Source organism: Ctenopharyngodon idella, chromosome 3, assembly GCF_019924925.1.
Source record: "Ctenopharyngodon idella isolate HZGC_01 chromosome 3, HZGC01, whole genome shotgun sequence".
Classification (NCBI taxonomy): domain Eukaryota; kingdom Metazoa; phylum Chordata; class Actinopteri; order Cypriniformes; family Xenocyprididae; genus Ctenopharyngodon; species Ctenopharyngodon idella.
Window position 1 is genome coordinate 14,820,223 of NC_067222.1, and position 22,479 is coordinate 14,842,701.

At 36.0% G+C, this 22,479-nt stretch overlaps 1 protein-coding gene across 7 annotated transcripts in view; it reads left to right on the forward strand.

Moving 5' to 3' along the window:
* Window positions 1–22,479, forward strand: part of LOC127508049 (uncharacterized) — a 422,397-nt gene that overhangs the window by 356,354 nt on the left and 43,564 nt on the right. For all 7 annotated transcript variants that reach the window (XM_051885588.1, XM_051885590.1, XM_051885589.1 and 4 more), the window contains 4 exons: window positions 9,034–9,333; window positions 10,199–10,510; window positions 19,202–19,507; window positions 20,397–20,714. In XM_051885588.1, coding sequence (XP_051741548.1) covers window positions 9,034–9,333; window positions 10,199–10,510; window positions 19,202–19,507; window positions 20,397–20,714 — 1,236 coding nt within the window. The remainder of the gene's footprint in view (window positions 1–9,033; window positions 9,334–10,198; window positions 10,511–19,201; window positions 19,508–20,396; window positions 20,715–22,479) is intronic.

Sequence of the window (22,479 nt, forward strand, 5' to 3'; positions counted from 1 at the left end):
TCGTCTCGTTTTCGTCACGTGATAAAGGTTCGTTGACAACGATATTTAGTCATAATTTTTGTTGACAAAAGCAACACTTTGTAAACAACTTTGTTTATGAAACATTATTTGTCGCTTTAATTCTTTAATTGCATCTCTGGAGATTCAGACATGTGAGAGGCGGACAATAGCTGAACACATACTAGTTTATTTAGTGACACTTGGCCTACATTTTAAAATCTTTATTTGAATATGGCAACATTTTATTTTAAATCTTTATTTGAATATGGTAACATGATACCTCGTTCTACAATATTTCTCTGGTTAAATCACTGACAGAGACTGTTTCCCATTAGCCAATCATAGGAAGCGTGATGACATCATCCATAGAAAGGAGGTCAATCCCGCCCTTTCTCTTATCTTAAAGCTGAAGTCCATAACTTTTTTTGGTTAAAAATTATCCAAAATCAATTTTTGAGCAAGTACATAACCAGCCAGTGTTCAAAACTATCTCCTTATCTTAGCTCGATTCACAGCGGTGAGCTTGTAATAATGTTTTATAATAAGAACGACCTGGTGGATTTACGCGGGAAATTCGAGCATGCAGCCGTTCACCATTGCGTCATTACGTCACGTCTGAAAACAGAAAGGAAGGAGTCCCGTCAAAGCCCCTTTAAGACTTATTATTACTTGTTATTCTAGTCTTTGGTCCCGTTCAGGCTGGTCGGTTTTATCATGTGAGGATGCTGCTGGTAGCGGATCATTTATAGCCTGTTCTCACAGCAGCTGAAATAATTAAACTTATCGTTTTGATGGCGGATTGTAATCCAGAAAGGTCCACATGACAATCATCAGTGACAACTGGAGATTCACTCGTAGTTAAAAAGCAAAAGGCTTTGGACTGTTGAGTGGCTACAGAAATTGAAATCTACAGGTAACACTAATACACACTAACAATTTGAGAACAAAGTATAACAGTAAAAATAATTTGCATGGTTTGGCGTGAACTAAGCGATCGTTAGATTTAACGATTCAGTTGGTCAGAACAAAAGTGGCAGACGTTACTTACTTGTTCAGATGACATTTTCCAGTGAAAATTCTTATATTGGTCACACTTTCAAGACGGAGAATCTGTGATTCTGAAGTACAGTATCCACACCGATCCGGTGACTGACAGCAAACATTAGATTCATCCGCGCTGATGAGCTGTGCCGATGCAGATTCCTATTCCGCATATGACTGCAATTGCAGGTTTCAAACAGAGATGGCGACAAAAAGGAAAAACGGCGGACTGCAGGTTTAATGCTGCGTTCACACCGAACGCGAATCGCGCGTCAAATTTGCGTCTAGTTGGACGCTTGAACATTTTGAGTTTACTCGCTTCATTCACGCGTGAAATTGACTTCACAACAGACGTGAATTTGCGTCATGAGAGGGGCTCTCCCGCTCCTTTATGTGTCCCAGACTCTTCCACTTCTTTCTGCGCACTTTTTCTGAATAAACACAACTCGCCCGCGGGAAAATAGTTGTAAATTACAGCGAATAAGATCAATTTGCCAGCTTTAGCTAGCTTGTAGTCTCAATATGTATATATAGCTCAAATTGAGTAAAGACCGTTTTTTATAACTTACCAGATCCGGCCTCCTCACTCACTTTCTTTCAAGCAAGATCCTCTTTTTTCCTGTTTCTATAAAAGTATGAAGATGTACAGCGACAATGATTTTGTCCGCCATTGTTGTTTCGGATTTCTGCCTCAGCTCGCTATGTCACGTCACTACTAGAGCAAGCTCCTGATTGGTTAACGTGGCGCGAATTTTCGCCAAAGTCCAGATTTTTCAACTCGGGTGTCTAGAGCGCCAGACGCTCGATTCGCGCATCAGACGCGTGACCGCTCAATTCGCACCGCGCCATTCGCACGTCAACGACCGATTCGCGCCGCGCTAGACGCTTGATTCGCGTTGCAGGACGTCTAGACGCACGTTTACATTGAATTAACATGTAAATCAGATGCCCCAGAGGCGTTCGGTGTGAACGCAGCATAAGACTCTCTATTCCTTAGTAACGTTTGTCTCCGCAGCTTTGTGAATAGGTTTAAGAGGAAGCTCTTTACTAAGACTTTTACTGTTATTCAGGAGATAAAATGTCAAGATAAAATGTTTTGTGAATACGACCCCTGATCACCAGATCTGCAGAGCGATTTTTTTTTTTTCGATTTTTTTTTTTTTTTTTTTTTTTTTTTTAATTAGTACATTTCCATGGCAAAAACTGTCAGTAGCTCAGTTATAACTTCCTTATACTTAGCCTGTCTGTCCTAGTGTACACTACACTGCATTATCAAATCACTAATGCGATACCTTGATTGTGTTGCATTCATGTCACCTCCTGCCACAATACAACGAAATCGGGCCATGCAACGCAATAAAGCCGCAACACAATAAAGCCACAACACAATGAAAATGCTCCCAGCCACTAGGGGGCTTTCAGAGCTCGGTAAAGTTAGTTGTCCTTGCCACTGTTCTACAGAGTCGTCAGTTTTACAAAGATATCATAGGGCTGTGAATCTTTGAGTATACATATGCATTCATAGGGTTATTGAAATGCTTCTCTGAATGCGTCTAAGTCAGGATGAGAATTATACAGTGACCTTCAGGCGGTTAGAGAGTGGGGGCAAAAAAAAAAAAACAACTTTTTGTCCATTTTTAAAAGTTTAGTTCACCCAAAAATGAAAATTCTGTCATTTATTACTCAATTTCCACAAATGCCAATTTTTATAGGCTATTAAAAAAAAGTTTTGTAGCATCATTAAGAACTAACATTAAAGGGTTAGTTCACCCAAAAATGAAAATAATGTCAATAATTACTCACCCTCATGCTGTTCCACACCCGTAAGACCTTCGTTCATCTTCGGAACACAAATTAAGATATTTTTGATGAAATCCGATGGCTCAGTGAGGCCTGCATAGCCAGCAATGACATTTCCTCTCTCAAGATCTATTAATGTACTAAAAACATATTTAAATCAGTTCATGTGAGTACAGTGGTTCAATATTAATATTATAATTAATATTTAATTATACTGTATGTTAATTAATAATTAATATTAATATTTTTAGTACATTATTGGATCTTGAGAGAGGAAATGTTATTGCTCCCTATGTAGGCCTCACTGAGCCATCGGATTTCAACAAAAATATCTTAATTTGTGTTCTGAAGATGAATGAAGGTCTTACGGGTGTAAAACGGCATGAGGGTGAGTAATAAATGACATTATTTTCATTTTTGGGTGAACTACCCCGTTAATGTTAGCTCATGTTAGTTCTTAATGATGCTACAAAACTTTATTTTAATAGCCTATAAAAATTGGCATTTGTGGAAATTAACATAAGCCAAAATTTTAAAAGGCTTTAAAAGTGTTATTAGGCCTAGTTCATGTTAACTACAGTGGAGGATAGTGTTAATGGCTACACAACCTTATTAAAGTGTTCCAGATACATTAAACATTCTAATGCTTATGTGGAGAGACTACCCTAGAATATCATGCGCTTTCCCAACTAATCCTAAACTAATTTTTCTTCAAGGAATAGTAAGAAAAGCCCTCTTTGTCCTCTTTATACGGAACATTTTCCTTATGATGATTCTGAAAGGAAACGCGCTGGGTGCCTACTGTCGCTATAGTAACGAACGCAACTTTAACGCGCATCTAATTGATAAACCGCGCGCTCTTATTTCAGTGTTGTTAATGTTGTAGTTACTGCAGCCATTTCCTTCGTGCATCCAGTTTAACGACATTCGGTTCATAATTTCATTTATCATTCATTGGAACTGTGCGTATGCATTTAGACACTTACATTATGTGTTTGGTCCGTCCATGCATTAAATGCGCGCTCTTGAATAAGGTGGGTTTTAACGTTCCTTCAACTGCTCATGTAATGTCAATGGTATGACCCATTTCCGTAAAACCTGAGTAGTTTATCTTATAGAAAATAACGGTGACGTTTCCACACAATAAAAGCGTTGACCACGCAATGACTTGGCAGCTTTATCAATGGCTTGTGCAGTGTGACTCAGGACTATTGCTATTATAATAGAGACTGTCATCTGCTCATGTGAACAACAGTGGCTGTCCTGAGGAGAGCTCAAACGTGGGCTACGGACTGAGCGCGAGCGCAATCCAGTGAGAGGCGGTAAAGAGTGCAGCGCATGTCTGTGAATGAGAGCTGTGAGGGCGAATTACGGTGCACAACGTCAATTCGCGCATGTAGTAATTTAATGTTTATATATTTTAAAGCACTGAATCGCTATAGAATCACGATTAATCTGATTCTTAACATTTTACATCGATTATTGACCAAAATGAAGATCGATGCATATGCATTGTCAGGATTTGTGAATCGTTACACCCCTAAGATATCAATACCACGATTAGTTTTAACAGTATGTAACCACTGTATATCGACCTGAAATATTAATTCAAAACCATCTATGTACATTATAGCTGCATATTTATACCTGTGAATGAACTGACGCACTACCATGGCTCAGGGGAATGACTGCCAATTCCACCAAGTGATTAAAAACATTATAATTTGTATTCAGTAAAATCACTTTTAACATTTAGAAACAGACATGATCCAAAGCTTGTAGTCAGGGTTCCTGTGGATCCTTAAAAAGTCTTAAATTAGATTTTTAAAATTTTAAGGTAATAAAAAGTCTTAAAAAGCCTTATTTTTACTTATGAGAGGTCTTAAATTTTAGATGACACTTTGACTAAGACATATCTAAATCATTTACCAAATTAAAACTATCTAATTAGCATACATATTAGGGGTGTCCCTGACTACGGATTTACATAGTCGAATCAGATTCGAATCAGATTGCCTATATTCGACTGATAGTCGAATCATATATGTTGGAGGTGGGGGGGCGGCTTTTATTTTCTTTCACACACAGCACAGACTTTCAATAACACAACTTTCTAATAAAGCGACCAAACTGCCTGTCAAGTGATAGACGAAACTGACAATGGTTTTATCTTTTTTAAACAAATGAAAGGCAATGTGGATAAACATTGACAGCCACGATGTACAGACCACCACTCAAAGATATAGAAGAAAATGAATAAAAACATTTTGGATCAATAAAACTTAAAATATATATAAATAACTGCAGAAAGGCCACACTGCAGATAGATATGCATTTGATAAGTCGGCAGATCAAATTAAATCGGCTAAATTGCCTGTGCGAGCAAGCTTTAATTATTCTACAGCGCAACATCGATGCCCCGGAAAACAAAAATTAAAATTAATGTAATAAAAAAATTTAATAATTGTTTAATCAAACATTAATTTACAGAATTGAATTAGAACAGAATATACCGTTCTAATAAATAAAAATTAAAAAGCCTAATTAAAAAAATGAAATAGTCATTATCAAGTCACAACTGCAAAATGCCTGAATTGCAGGGGAACATATATTCAAATAGTTAAATTAGATAACCCAGAGTGATCAATAAATAAATAAAAATTAAAGAAATTATTAAAATAACGAAAGTATAGCCAGAATTGTCAACTTTGTCTTTTTTAACTGCGGAGACAATAAACACTAAACTGGAGTGGCAGTCTTTTTAGCTAAACATTCACAGCATCCAAAAATCAAATTAGAACCGGCTGAAATGTTTTGAAATCACTTGTACCCTACCTGATCAAAAAAATCCAGTCTTTCACGCGATCTGCCTGTATCCGTTTGAGACTTTTTTCAAATAGTGCGCTAGTCAGCTAACATTAGTCAGCTTGTTAGCGTTGGCCGGCAGAAGTGCGCCGCAGTGTTTGTCGTTGTTGAGCGTAGGACATGAGCTGTTGGCACACCTTGCATCATACGTTTTTTGGATAATCTTTTACCATTTCAAAGTGCATCCAATTCTACACTTTAGATTTTCTTATCTCAGACATTGTTAAAGATTTAATCCCTGCTGCCAAGATGCTCCTCTGTCGATCACGGATCATGGAAGTGAAACTTAAAGGGTTAGTTCACCCAAAAATGAAAATAATGTCATTAATTACTCACCCTCATGTCGTTCCACACCCGTAAGTCCTTCGTTAATCTTCAGAACACAAATTGAGATATTTTTGTTGAAATCCGATGGCTCAGTGAGGCCTACACAGCCAGCAATGACATTTCCTCTCTCAAGATCCATTAATGTACTAAAAACATATTTAAATCAGTTCATGTGAGTACAGTGGTTCAATATTAGTATTATAAAGCGACGAGAATATTTTTGTTGCGGCAAAAAAACAAAATAATGACTTATTTGAAACTTAAGAGCATAATGAATCAGCGTGTTGAATCATGATTCGGATCGTGTGTCAAACCGCCAAACTGCTGAAATCACGTGACTTTGGCGCTCCGAACCGCTGATTCGACACACTGATTCATAACGCTCCGAAGCTTCATGAAGCAGTGTTTTGAAATCAGCCATCACTATATAAGTTGTTATTTTGTTTTTTTGCCGCACCAAAAATATTCTCGTCGCTTTATAATATTAATATTGAATCACTGTAATCACATGAACTGATTTAAATATGTTTTAGTACATTAATGGATCTTGAGAGAGGAAATGTCATTGCTGGCTATGCAGGCCTCACTGAGCCATTGGATTTCAACAAAAATATCTCAATTTGTGTTCCGAAGATGAACAAAGGTCTTATGGGTGTGGAACGGCATGAGGGTGAGTAATAAATTACATTGTTTTCATTTTTGGGTGAACTAACCCTTTAAATCTGTCACGGGGTGGTTGGATTTATTCACGCACATTATCATAATTGGCTGCATTATCATAATTGGCTGTATATTAACCTATTGGGAGAGAACCGGTATGTCTATGTAAAATCCGCCATATCTCGTCTCATAACACCTCTGCGGAGATTCGACTGTGAGATTGGTAGTCAAATCAGGCTCCTCCTGTCGAAACATTGAATCGTCGACTCTTCAGGGTCACCCCTAATACATATTATTATTATTATTATTTTTATTTATTTATTTATTTATTTCTTTGTGGATTTGCTAGTTCACGTGACAATTCATGGGTCTCGCAGCATTTACTACAGTGTACAACATAGGTTACTGTCTCCTGCATGTGAAAGGAAGAGAGCAGAGGAAAATGGGTAAATGTCAGTTCAGTAACCGTTGTAAGTTCATTCTTTATGTGTGTAGGGGTGTGTGATAAATGTAGTCTATGATGATATCCTAATTGTTTTAACGATGTGAGAGCTGACACTGAGTTTGTCACTCACGCTTTCACTGTGATGTATGCAGTTATATGACCTCAAAACTCAACATACATGGGCATTTTTGCCCTGATGAGTTTTTGTTGTTTTCCCCAAATCAGAACGATTGCAAATGTGATATTTTATACAACAGTTACATGAACAATACGTTCACATTGACCCTGTTGAAAAAACAGCATATGCTGGTAAGGTAGGTTTTGAAGCTGGGATGCTGGTTTGAGCTGGTTTATACTGGTTTATGCTGGTCACGTGCTGGTCCTGGCTTAAATTTGCCAGTCAAGCAGCACATCAGCCTGGAGAGAGCTGAAGAAAGATGACAGTACACACTTCATATGTGAATTAAGTTGATAGTTGCAGTTGTTCAATAATAATTGTTAATTTATGATACAGCATGTTATTAGCTTGTGCCTATCATTGTTGTTCAGTACGCTGTAAAACGCTGTAAAAAACAGAAAAGGTTCTGGTAATTTTCTGCCAGGGCAAGATCTGTTAAGTTGTAACCCTACAACGCAGAATGCAATGTGTAAATTATAATACAGGTAAAACACCTGAGAAAAATCGACATGGATAATTCCTTCATTTTAACACAGTACATCGTGCCCTATTTTTAACTAACTAACTAACTACCAATACACTGCTTATAACTATAATTGTTCAAAATGTGTAGTTTTACTAGTTAATAAGAAAATAAGAAAATGTAATTGTTCAAAAATGTGTAACTGTTCAATAATTCAATGTTGTATTTAAAAATAAAAATATCTGATCAAAAAGATGTTTATTATTTTTACAAATAAAATAGATTTATATTATTATAGATATATTTATATTATTATAAATATATTTATATTATCGTATTATATTTATATTATGAACAAATCTAAATTAACAGTTGATTTCAAATCATATTTTTATGTGTATTCTATACAATAATGCAGTTTTGCGTACTTGGGTAAAGTTGTTTTTATATTCGCACATTCGGACTTCCGCGTTTAAGAACGTTCTAATAATGTGCAATAAAGTTAATGTTTGCAAATTCTGAACAGCGACACGATATTTACAACCAACGATTGTAAACCTACAACATTTTTCATAATCGATCAAAATGGGCGAGTATTATTTTAATGGCATACTTACTTGTGAACGTCCACTGAATGTCCAATGTAGTGTACAAAGTTATTGTAGCCTATGCGGAAGTCCGAATGTGCGAATATAAAACCAAATTTACCCAAGTGTTTTGCGTCATGGTTACGTGATGACGTCATCCCACAACGTCATTTAGCAACTTTAGCAACAAATTCACCCGTCTTTAGCAACTTCCCTGAACATTAGTTGGCAACACTGGTTCGATTTCGTTGTGTTGTGAACTTATGTTTGCTTTTTTAATTTCATTGTGTTGTGAACTTATGTTTGTGTAGAATTCAGACTTTTTTCACACATTTTCCCTCTATTTGCTTCTTTCAGAAGAGGATCTTTAAATAGTCAAGCTCAACTAAATCTGTAGTCTGATGTTTGTTTGGATTTCAGGCTGTTCTGATGGTCAAAACACACATTAGATTTGAGGTCGACTCATTTAATTCATTTATATCTTCATGTAGATTTCTATAATATGGTAGAATCAGAGAAAGCTGAGTTCATTACTGATATTCATAAACTGAGTAAATGAAACATTTGAGATGTTGATCAATTGATCAGTAATGCGTTGTTGTCTGATGTTGTTAGTTTTCTGTTTCTAATTTCTGATCTCTATTTCTCTGTTTCTGTGCTGCTGCAGGACAAGTGAAGACATCAGTGCTGAGGGGAGATTCTGTCGCTCTGTACAAAGATACTGATATACAGAAGGATGATAAAATACAGTGGAAGTTTGAAGAGAAACTCATAGTTAAAATGACTGGAGAGAACCATGAGGACACTCAATGGTCTGATAATGAATTCAGAGACCAAATGACGCTGAACCCTCAGACTGGATCTCTCTTCATTCACCAAACCAGACCTGAACACTCTGGATTATATAAACTAGAGATCAAGACCAGTGATTATTCAACATTCAGACTCTTCAGGATTATCGTCTTTGGTGAGTAACACAAAGTCTTTCAGTGAAACAGCAGCAGTGTATATGACAGACCTTGTGTCAAAATATGATTATAAAAGTGTTCCAGTTGTGTTATATTAATGATGGAGAAACTCTGACCTGTTCATCATATCACTGCACTGCTGCCATAGCAGATATATACTGATGTAGAAATCAACACACTGTTATGTCAGGAACAAGACCTTCTAGTGGAATTAATGTACAGAGTTAAATCATTAAAATGTGTCTGTAACTATTTTATCAAAGCCTTAAAGCTCAAAAAGGTCATGTGGTATTTTTTCATGAAGTCAACTGTAAATACAGGCAGTTGCAGTTTAATTTCTGGTTTCTGGTGTTTCAGACAGATCTGGTTCCTCAATGAAGCAGCTTCAGACAGTCTTCTTTCATATGCTGTTGTCTGTTCTGAAACTGTTCTTCACACAGACTGTGTTGCTTCTGTCTGCAGGATTGTTTGATCAACTTTATCAGTCACAATCCTCCTCATTATTCCTGATCATTATTGAACTGCAGTACAGTCATTATCTGATCACAAATCAAACATTCAGAACCGTTTCTTCACACAAACTCAATTCAACACACTCATATTTCATGTCATTTGAGTGGATTTTTACTCTTAGAAACACAGACTGGAGTTCAACACAGTTTCATCAGTGAAACACACATGAGGTGTAGAGATTTATACTTACATTCAGATTTCTACAATGAGAAGTTGAGCTCTTTTCAGCTTAAAATAGAGTAAATGATATGTTTGTGATACAGTATGTCAGTGTTTCTTCTGTTTATTTCTGCTGCTGTTGGTTTTCTGGTTCTGATTTCTCTTCTGTATTTTTCTCTGTTTCTTTGACAGATGAAGAGAAGTCAGTGTCAGTGATGAAGGGGGCGGATGTGACTCTACGTGTCAATCCTGAAATACAGACAGGAGATAAGATATTCTGGATGTTTGGAGATGAAAACAGTCTTGTAGCTAAAAACACAGAAGATAAGTGTGAAGAAGGGTCTGAGTACAGTGATGTTAGATTTAAAGACAAAGTGGATCTGAATCGTCAGACTGGAGATCTCACCATCAAGACAATCAGAGCTATCCACACTGGAGAATACAAACTAAAGATCATCAGAAATGGCAAAGCCTCATTCAAGTTATTCAGAGTTTTTGTTTCTGGTGAGTGAAATATTTACTTTCATTGTAATTATGATTTTATTTTAGATCAACATTGTGTCGTTCTTAAAGGATAGTTCAGCCAAAAATGTCCTCATGTCATCCCGGACCCACAAGACTTTTATTGAATTAGATCCAAATTTTAAGAAGTGATGTGATTGATTTGAATGTGGAAATTTGAAACAAAAGTTAAGTCTTTCTTCACGAAAGATCTTCATTGTGTGAGAGCTCTCTGATGCACATTTATGAGAGAATCTCAACACAGTGGTCAGCAGTGCAGATCCTCAGGGTGTGTCATCATTGTATCAATGTCCACTTTTATATGAACTCAAAAAGTCAGTCATACAAGTCATACCAGTAACACTTTCTATGGAGCACTAAAGTGTTTTTTATTTCTTCCATATAATGGTGTCCAATGTTGTTTGGACCCAAACATTTTTCAGAATATCTTCTTTTGTTTCACAGAGGAAAGTCATACAGGTTTGGAATGACATGAATGAACTATCCATTTAAGCACAAATATCAACATGGTGCTGTGAGACACACTGATCCATTACATCCAGTTCTAATCCATCCATTTAAGAGTTCAGAGGTCGTATTCACAAAACATCTTAAGGCTAAAAGTAGGTCCTAACTTGCCTATTTAGGAGAAACTCTTAAAAATAATGGGCGTCTCAGTCCTAAATTTAGGACTCCAAATTTTTTGCTCTAAGAGTATTTCACAAAGCATTTTAGCGCTAAAAGTAGCTCCTAAATCTGTGAAACATTAGGAGTAGTCAAGAGGACTCCAGAGTCACTAAGACAAAATCAGTCCTAAAATGGCTGTTGTCGGATGTTCTCCTCAGCAATCCGCCCAAAGACACTGAACACCATTGAGTCAATAGTGATAAAGTCTTGAGCTGAGCCTTTTCTTCATAAATGTGATAAATATTATGATTTATAGGTTTTAATCTACGATGACAACATAAAGATTCATTCATGTACAGATAAAATGTATTGAATGATGGAGAATGAAACATTGTGTTCAATCACACGTCAGCTGTGTATATATTATATGCCTCCTCTCGAGTAGTGTTGTTTTTGGTGACCTGTTTTAATTTTAGTTTTAGTCTTTCTGTCAAGCTGTCATTTTAGTTTTTATTAGTTTTAGTCACATTCATACTCTTTTTAGTCTAGTCAAGTTTCAGTCGACTAAAAGTCTGAGCATTTTAGTTTTATTTTAGTCAGAATTATCCATCACTGTTTATTCTAGTTTTAGTCAACGAAAATTGTATTTTAGTCTCTTTTTAGTAATGCAATTGTATTTAACCCAGTCAATATAGTATAAGTACCTAATAGTATAGACAAAACCAACATTTTCTTTTAGCCAAACCCATTTCAAACAAGGTTATCTTATTATATTGTTACCTTATAGATAATACCTTATAATGCCTTGAGATGTCTCTTAACCCTTTAAGACCTGAAGGCTTTTTAGAGTTTTTTTCTGAGCGACAAACACAAAAGTAAAGACTCATAACTCCAAAACTGTAGCAAGGAGAGTCAAAAGGTAGGTATCATTTGATAGAACACTTTCTAATTTTTTAGAAAATATAAATTACATTACATTTGGACATTTTCATGTTGAAAAACTGCTGACAAAATATATATTTTTATTTTTTTATTTTTTTATTTTATTTGACATGGAATAACTCGGGAAGGCAATAAGATCAGAGAAAAATATTTTTTGGTGATGCTCTCCTACATGTGAGCTGCATCTGGTTCAAATTTTGTGGTGATAAATTGTTATTCATTTTTTCGCCGCTAGAAGGCGCCCACGGGCGGTAAACTCAGGTTTAGAGGCACTTCTCAGCACTCGTTAGGAGTTTTTCAAAATGGTTAGATGCATTAAAAAGATGAGTTTCTAAGCTTTAAGATGAACATTGGATGCACACTGCATCCCGGAAAGATGAGAGACATGTTTTTAGCCAAGTGTAAATCATTCCATGAGTAATATCTTGTGATCAACGCAATATATTATGTTGATTTTGGATTCAGTTTAATCGTAAGAATCTGCTTTAAATAATGATGTGCATTTTCTATGATCTGTGCATTTTTCATGAAGTTATGAGCACGTGAAATCTACATGTTTCTCTGCGTCAGAGAAAGTAACGTCGCCTGCGTCTGCGCAGTGCGACCTGATGCAACCCCTGAAGTGAGACACAGGAAACAGAAATACTGCAAAATAATAATAATAACGCGACTAAACGAGACGAAATAACGTTTAACATCTCGTCTCGTCTTGTTTTGGTCAACAAAATGAAGAGACATTTTAGCATAGTTTTTATTTTGTAAACCACATTTAGTCTCGTTTTTATTCGTCAACAATATTGCATTATTTAATTATAGTCATCGTCACATGACCAGCATTTACGTTGCGTCTCGTCTCGTTTTCGTCACGTGATAAAGGTTCGTTGACAACGATATTTAGTCATAATTTTTGTTGACAAAAGCAACACTACTCTCGAGTCGATTAGATAGACCGTTTGAACGTGCTCCTCCTGAACTTTGTTTATGAAACATTATTTGTCGCTTTAATTCTTTAATTGCATCTCTGGAGATTCAGACATGTGAGAGGCTGTAAATTAGCTGAACACATACTAGTTTATTTAGTGACACTTGGCCTACATTTTAAAATCTTTATTTGAATATGGCAACATTTTATTTTAAATCTTTATTTGAATATGGTAACATGATACCTCGTTCTACAATATTTCTCTGGTTAAATCACTGACAGAGACTGTTTCCCATTAGCCAATCATAGGAAGCGTGATGACATCATCCATAGAAAGGAGGTCAATCCCGCCCTTTCTCTTATCTTAAAGCTGAAGTCCATAACTTTTTTTGGTTAAAAATTATCCAAAATCAATTTTTGAGCAAGTACATAACCAGCCAGTGTTCAAAACTATCTCCTTATCTTAGCTCGATTCACAGCGGTGAGCTTGTAATAATGTTTTATAATAAGAACGACCTGGTGGATTTACGCGGGAAATTCGAGCATGCAGCCGTTCACCATTGCGTCATTACGTCACGTCTGAAAACAGAAAGGAAGGAGTCCCGTCAAAGCCCCTTTAAGACTTATTATTACTTGTTATTCTAGTCTTTGGTCCCGTCCAGGCTGGTCGGTTTTATCATGTGAGGATGCTGCTGGTAGCGGATCATTTATAGCCTGTTCTCACAACAGCTGAAATAATTAAACTTATCGTTTTGATGGCGGATTGTAATCCAGAAAGGTCCACATGACAATCATCAGTGACAACTGGAGATTCACTCGTAGTTAAAAAGCAAAAGGCTTTGGACTGTTGAGTGGCTACAGAAATTGAAATCTACAGGTAACACTAATACACACTAACAATTTGAGAACAAAGTATAACAGTAAAAATAATTTGCATGGTTTGGCGTGAACTAAGCGATCGTTAGATTTAACGATTCAGTTGGTCAGAACAAAAGTGGCAGACGTTACTTACTTGTTCAGATGACATTTTCCAGTGAACATTCTTATATTGGTCACACTTTCAAGACGGAGAATCTGTGATTCTGAAGTACAGTATCCACACCGATCCGGTGACTGACAGCAAACATTAGATTCATCCGCGCTGATGAGCTGTGCCGATGCAGATTCCTATTCCGCATATGACTGCAATTGCAGGTTTCAAACAGAGATGGCGACAAAAAGGAAAAATGGCGGACTGCAGCTTTAATGCTGCGTTCACACCGAACGCAAATCACGCGTCAAATTTGCATCTAGTTGGACGCTTGAACATTTTGAGTTTACTCGCTTCATTCACGCGTGAAATTGACTTCACAACAGACGCGAATTCACGTCATGAGAGGGGCTCTTCCGCTCCTTTATGTGTCCCAGACTCTTCCACTTCTTTCTGCGCACTTTTTCTGAATAAACACAACTCGTCCGTGGGAAAATAGTTGTAAATTACAGCGAATAAGATCAATTTGCCAGCTTTAGCTAGCTTGTAGTCTCAATATGTATATATAGCTCAAATTGAGTAAAGACCGTTTTTTATAACTTACCAGATCCGGCCTCCTCACTCACTTTCTTTCAAGCAAGATCCTCTTTTTTCCTGTTTCTATAAAAGTATGAAGATGTACAGCGACGATGATTTTGTCCGCCATTGTTGTTTCAGATTTCTGCCTCAGCTCGCTATGTCACGTCACTACTAGAGCAAGCTCCTGATTGGTTAACGTGGCGCGAGTTTTCGCCAAAGTTCAGATTTTTCAACTTGGGCATCTAGGGCGTCAGACACTCGATTCGCGCATCATACGCGTGACCGCTCAATTCGCACCGCGCCATTCGCGCGTCAACGACCGATTCGCGCCGCGCTAGACGCTTGATTCGCATCGCAGGACGTCTAGACGCGCGTTTACATTGACTTAACATGTAAATCAGACGCCCCAGAGGCGTTCGGTGTGAACATAAGACTCACTATTCCTTAGTAACGTTTGTCTCCGCAGCTTTGTGAATAGGTTTAAGAGGAAGCTCTTTACTAAGACTTTTACTGTTATTTAGGAGATAAAATGTTAAGATAAAATGTTTTGTGAATACGACCCCTGATCACCAGATCTGCAGAGCGATTTTCACTCTTTTTTTTTAATTTTTTTAATTAGTACATTTCCATGGCAAAAACTGTCAGTAGCTCAGTTATAACTTCCTTATACTTAGCCTGTCTGTCCTAGTGTACACTACACTGCATTATCAAATCACTAATGCGATACCTTGATTGTGTTGCATTCATGTCACCTCCTGCCACAATACAACGAAATCGAGCCATGCAACGCAATAAAGCCACAATACAACGAAAATGCTCCCAGCCACTAGGGGGCTTTCAGAGCTCGATAAAGTTAGTTGTCCTTGCCACTGTTCTACAGAGTCGTCAGTTTTACAAAGATATCATAGGGCTGTGAATCTTTGAGTATACATATGCATTCATAGGGTTATTGAAATGCTTCTCTCAATGCGTCTAAGTCAGGATGAGAATTATACAGTGACCTTCAGGCGGTTAGAGAGTGGGGGCAAAAAAAAAAAAAACTTTTGTCCATTTTTAAAAGTTTAGTTCACCCCAAAATGAAAATAATGTCAATAATTACTCACCCTCATGTCATTCCACACCCGTAAGACCTTTGTTCATCTTCGGAACACAAATTAAGATATTTTTGATGAAATCCGATGGCTCAGTGAGGCCTGCATAGCCAGCAATGACATTTCCTCTCTCAAGATCCATTAATGTACTAAAAACATATTTAAATCAGTTCATGTGAGTACAGTGGTTCAATATTAATATTATAATTAATATTTAATTATACTGTATGTTAATAATTAATATGAATATTTTTAGTACATTATTGGATCTTGAGAGAGGAAATGTCATTGCTGGCTATGAAGGCCTCACTGAGTCATCGGATTTCAACAAAAATATCTTAATTTGTGTTCTGAAGATGAACGAAGGTCTTATGGGTGTAAAACGGCACGAGGGTGAGTAATAAATGACATTATTTTCATTTTTGGATGAACTACCCCGTTAATGTTAGTTCATGTTAGTTCTTAATGATGCTACAAAACTTTATTTTAATAGCCTATAAAAATTGGCATTTGTGGAAATTAACATAAGCCAAAATTTTAAAAGGCTTTAAAAGTGTTATTAGGCCTAGTTCATGTTAACTATAGTGGAGGATAGTGTTAATGGCTACACAACCTTATTAAAGTTGTCCAGGTACATTAAACATACGCTTATGTGGAGAGACTACCCTAGAATATCATGCGCTTTCCCAACTAATCCTAAACTAACTTTTCTTCAAGGAATAGTAAGAAAAGCCGTCTTTGTCCTCTTTATACGGAACATTTTCCTTATGATGACTCTGAAAGGAAACGCGCTGAGTGCCTACTGTCGCTATAGTAACGAACGCAACTTTAACGCGCATCTGATTGATAAACCGCGCGCTCTTATTTCAGTGTTGTTAATGTTGTAGTTACTGCAGCCGTTTCCTTCGTGCATTCAGTTTAATGACATTATGTATATAATTTCATTTATCATTCATTGGAACTGAAAATATTATTTTGTTTTTTTTGCCGCACCAAAAATATTCTCGTCACTTTATAATATTAATATTGAACCACTGTACTCACATGAACTGACTAAATATGTTTTTAGTACCTTTATGGATCTTGAGAGAGGAAATGTCATTGCTGGCTATGAAGGCCTCACTGAGCCATCGGATTTTATCAAAAATATCTTAATTTGTGTTCTGAAATGAATGAAGGTCTTACGGGTGTGGAACGACATGAGGGTGAGTAATTAATGACATCATTTTCATTTTTGGGTGAACTAACCCTTTAAATCTGTCACGGGGTGGTTGGATTTATTCACACACATTAAAAATATTTATTAAAAGCTTCTTTCTTTTCACATTTTTATTTACAGCATTATCAATATTGGCTGTATATTAAGCTATTGGGAGAGAACCGGTATGTCTATGTAAAATCCCCCATATCTCGTCTCATAACACCTCTGCGGAGATTCGACTGTGAGATTGGTAGTCAAATCAGGCTCCTCCTGTCGAAGCATCGAATCGTCGACTATTCAGGGTCACCCCTAATACTTAATAATAATAATAATAATAATAATAATAATATTATTATTAATAATATTATTTTTATTATTTATTTATTTTATTTTTTTTTCTTTGTGGATTTGCTTGTTCACGTGACAATTCATGGTCTCGCAGCATTTACTGTATAACATAGGTTACTGTCTCCTGCACGTGAAAGGAAGAGAGCAGAGGAAAATGGGTAAATGTCAGTTCAGTAACCGTTGTAAGTTCATTCTTTATGTGTGTAGGGGTGTGTGATAGTACTGTCTATGATGATATCCTAATTATTGTTTAACGATGTGCGAGCTGACATTGAGTTTGTCACTCACGCGTTCACTGTGATGTATGCAGTTATATGAACTCAAAATTCAACATACACGGGCATTTTTGCCCTGATGAGTTTTTGTTGTTTTCCCCAAATCAGAACGATTGCAAATGTGATATTTCATACAACAGTTACATGAACAATACGTTAACATTGACCCTGTTGAAAAAACAGCATATGCTGGTAAGGTAGGTTTTGAAGCTGGGATGCTGGTTTGAGCTGGTTTATACTGGTTTATGCTGGTCATGTGCTGGTCCTGGCTTAAATTTGCCAGTCAAGCAGCACATCAGCCTGGAGAGAGCTGAAGAAAGATGACAGTACACACTTCATATGTGAATTAAGTTGATAGTTGCAGTTGTTCAATAATAATTGTTCATTTATGATACAGCATGTTATTAGCTTGTGCCTATCATTGTTGTTCAGTACGCTGTAAAACGCTGTAAAAAACAGAAAAGGTTCTGGTAATTTTCTGCCAGGACAAGATCTGTTAAGTTGTAACCCTGTGTAACTCTACAACGCAGAATGCAATGTGTAAATTATAATACAGGTAAAACACCTGAGAAAAATCGACATGGATAATTCCTTCATTTTAACACAGTACATCGTGCCCTATTTTTAACTAACTAACTAACTACCTACCAATACACTGCTTATAACTATAATTGTTCAAAATGTGTAGTTTTATTAGTTAATAAGAAAATAAGAAAATGTAATTGTTCAAAAATGTGTAACTGTTCAATAATTCAATGTTGTATTTAAAAATAAAAATATCTGATCAAAAAGATGTTTATTATTTTTTACAAATAAAATAGATTTATATTATTATAAATATATTTATATTATTGTATTATATTTATATTATGAACAAATCTAAATTAACAGTTGATTTCAAATCATATTTTTATGTGTATTCTATACAATAATGCAGTTTTGCGTACTTGGGTAAAGTTGGTTTTATATTCGCACATTCGGACTTCCGCGTTTAAGAACGTTTTAATAATGTGCAATAAAGTTAATGTTTGCAAATTCTAAACAGCAACACGATATTTACAACCAATTGTAAACCTACAACATTTTTCACAATCGATCAAAATGGGCGAGTATTATTTTAATGGCATACTTACTTGTGAACGTCCACTGAATGTCCAATGTAGTGTACAAAGTTATTGTAGCCTATGCGGAAGTCCGAATGTGCGAATATAAAACCAAATTTATCCAAGTGTTTTGCGTCATGGTTACGTGATGACGTCATCCCACAACATCATTTAGCAACTTTAGCAACAAATTCACCCGTCTTTAGCAACTTCCCTGAACATTAGTTGGCAACACTTGTTCGATTTCGTTGTGTTGTGAAGTTATGTTTGTGTAGAATTCAGACTTTTTTTCCACACATTTTCCCTCTATTTGCTTCTTTCAGAAGAGGATTTTTAAATTGTCAAGCTCAACTAAATCTGTAGTCTGATGTTTGTTGTGTGGATTTCAGGCTGTTCTGATGGTCAAAACACACATTAGATTTGAGGTCGACTCATTTAATTCATTTATATCTTCATGTAGATTTCTGTAATATGGTAGAATCAGAGAAAGCGGAGTTCATTACTGATATTCATAAACTGAGTAAATGAAACATTTGAGATGTTGATCAGTTGATCAGTAATGCTTTGTTGTCTGATGTTGTTAGTTTTCTGTTTCTAATTTCTGATCTATATTTCTCTGTTTCTGTGCTGCTGCAGAACGTCAAGTGAATAAATCAGTGCTGAAGGGACGTCCTGTCACTCTGAACTATTATACTGAAATACAGAAGGATGATAAAATACAGTGGAAGTTTGGAGCTGAAGAGAAACTCATAGCTGAAATGACTGGAGAGAACCGTGAGAACCCTCAATGGTCTGATGAATTCAGAGACCAAATGAAGCTGAACCCTCGGACTGGATCTCTCACCATTCACCAAACCAGACCTGAACACTCTGGATTATATAAACTAGAGATCAAGACCAGTTATTATTCAACATTCACACTCTTCAGGATTATCGTCTGTGGTGAGTAACACAAAGTCTTTCAGTGAAACAGCAGCAGTGTATATGACAGACCTTGTGTCAAAATATGATTATAAAAGTGTTCCAGTTGTGTTATATTAATGATGGAGAAACTCTGACCTGTTCATCATATCACTGCACTGCTGCCATAGCAGATCTATACTGATGTAGAAATCAACACACTGTAATGTCAGGAACAAGACCTTCTAGTGGAATTAATGTACAGAGTTAAATCATTAAAATGTGTCTCTAACTATTTTATCAAAGCTATAAGACTCAAAAAGGTCAGCTGTAAATATAGGCAGTTAAAGATTAATTTGAATTAAATAATAATTTATTTATTTAGCCAAGTTGCTTATTGTTGTCTTGTTTTGTCAGTCCTGGTTTCTGGTGTTTTAGACAGATCTGGTTCCTCAATGAAGCAGCTTCAGACAGTCTTCTTTCATATGCTGTTGTCTGTTCTGAAACTGTTCTTCACACAGACTGTGTTGCTTCTGTCTGCAGGATTGTTTGATCAACTTTATCAGTCACAATCCTCCTCATTATTCCTGATCATTATTGAACTGCAGTACAGTCATTATCTGATCACAAATCAAACATTCAGAACCGTTTCTTCACACAAACTCAATTCAACACACTCATATTTCATGTCATTTGAGTGGATTTTTACTCTTAGAAACACAGACTGGAGTTCAACACAGTTTCATCAGTGAAACACACATGAGGTGTACAATGAGAAGTTGAGCTCTTTTCAGCTTAAAAGAGAGTAAATGATATGTTTGTGATCCAGTATGTCAGGTGTGATATGTCAGTGTTTCTTCTGTTTATTTCTGCTGCTGTTGGTTTTCTGGTTCTGATTTCTCTTCTGTATTTTTCTCTGTTTCTTTGACAGATGAAGAGAAGTTAGTGCCAGTGATGGAGGGGGCGGATGTGACTCTACGTGTCAATCCTGAAATACAGAGAGGAGATAAGATATTCTGGATGTTTAGAGATGAAAACCGTCTTGTAGCTAAAAACACAGAAGAGAAGTGTGAAGAAGAGTCTGAGTACAGTGATGTTAGATTCAAACCCAATGTGGATCTGAATCGTCAGACTGGAGATCTCACCATCAAGAACATCAGAGCTATCCACACCCACAATGAAAAATACAAACTAAAGATCATCAGAAATGGCAAATCCTCATTCAAATTATTCACTGTTACTGTTACTGGTGAGTGAAATATTTACTTTCATTGTAATTATGATTTTATTTTAGATCAGTATTGTGTCGTTCTTAAAGGATAGTTCAGCCAAAAATGTCCTCATGTCGTCCCGAACGCACAAGACATTTATTGAATTAGATCCAAATTTTAAGAAGTGATGTGATTGATTTGAATGTGGAAATTTGAAACAAAAGTCTTTCTTCACAAAAGATCTTCATTGTGTGAGAGCTCTCTGATGCACATTTATGAGAGAATCTCAACACAGTGGTCAGCAGTGCAGATCCTCAGGTTGTGTCGTGAGAATGTCCCTTTTATATGAACTCAGTGTTACTGGTGTGATTTAGGGCTGTAACGATTCATCGATGAAATTCGATTACTTGATTTAAAAAAAAAAAAAGTCCTCGATTTCAATTTGCCCGTGTCGAGTAACTGGTAAAATACCGGAAGTGGCACTTTCCACGGAGGAGAATCCATGAAACACATTATTAGACAGTTTTCTAAGGCTGCACGATATTAAACCTGTGTAAAAATAATAAAGCTTAATACTATTGGCAATTTACAAAGATTATTAATTAATGAAACAAACGTGCTGCAAGTTTAATGTATTTGTGCTCTAGTTATTTTTTATCCTCCTGAGACCCAGAAAAAAAAGTTTTATTTTATTTGAATTTAGTTTTTTTTCACGTCATTATATTGTTTAGAGCATAAGAACCAAATTAAAATATAACATTTTTGAAAAATTATATTTTATTCGTATGTTATGATATGTCCTCTGTAGTGGACACCTGGACTGAGTTGTTTAAAAAATAAAATGACATGTATAGGCAAAAACAATGGGATTTTTTTTAAATCACCAATCAATTTTTAGGCTTCAGGATTGTTTTTAACCAAACTTTGTATCAAGATGATTCTCAACTGTATTGTGAAAGATATAATGGAATTAATTGAGATACCATTTTATTTTATGTAATATGTGGGTAAAATTGTCATACATGGATTTTCCCATTCAATACAATGCATCTGTATCTAATTTGCATATTAATGTGTTCTTGAGAAACATGTAATGAAAAAAGAAGTGTAATAATTGGCAACATTTTCATAATAATATCTAATAATCAATAGGATTATTGATATATATAATATCTTTCCCTATTCACTTGTTGTATCTCCTATTATATCTCCTGATAAACATGATTTAAGTCCTGGTGTCCTCTACAGAGGTCATGTATGAAATCAATGTCCTGTTTCGTAACAGAAAGTCATATTTTGATTTGAAACCCATAACATTTTCCTGAGATATTGATTTATAACAAACAATTTGAAAATGAATCCGATTTAAATGATAATTACAAAATATTATAATTTGCATAAGAATGCTAATTTTCATTTTCAGTCATATTTAAAGACCAAGAAGTTGTTGTCATGGTGAAACCAATAAAAATTTGGTATCTCTGCAAAGCCCTGAATGTGCTCTTTACAGGACATCCAGACTTAAAACTGTGACATGTATGATGTCAGAGAAAATCACTAAAATATGATGTCCACTACAGAGGACAGAAATCTATTCCCGGGTCCCAGGAGGATATACGTGTCTAGTGCGTCTCGTGCGGCTCCTTTCACAGTAAATGCAGCTTCACGTGAACTGTTATACATGAGTGGAGCGTCTCAAACTCCATCTCTGAATATGCTGTGAGCTTAAATTGCTTTTAAGGTTTAATCAGATTTGTAAGGTAAGTCGTCAATAAACCTTAGCAACGTTATACAGTATGTTTC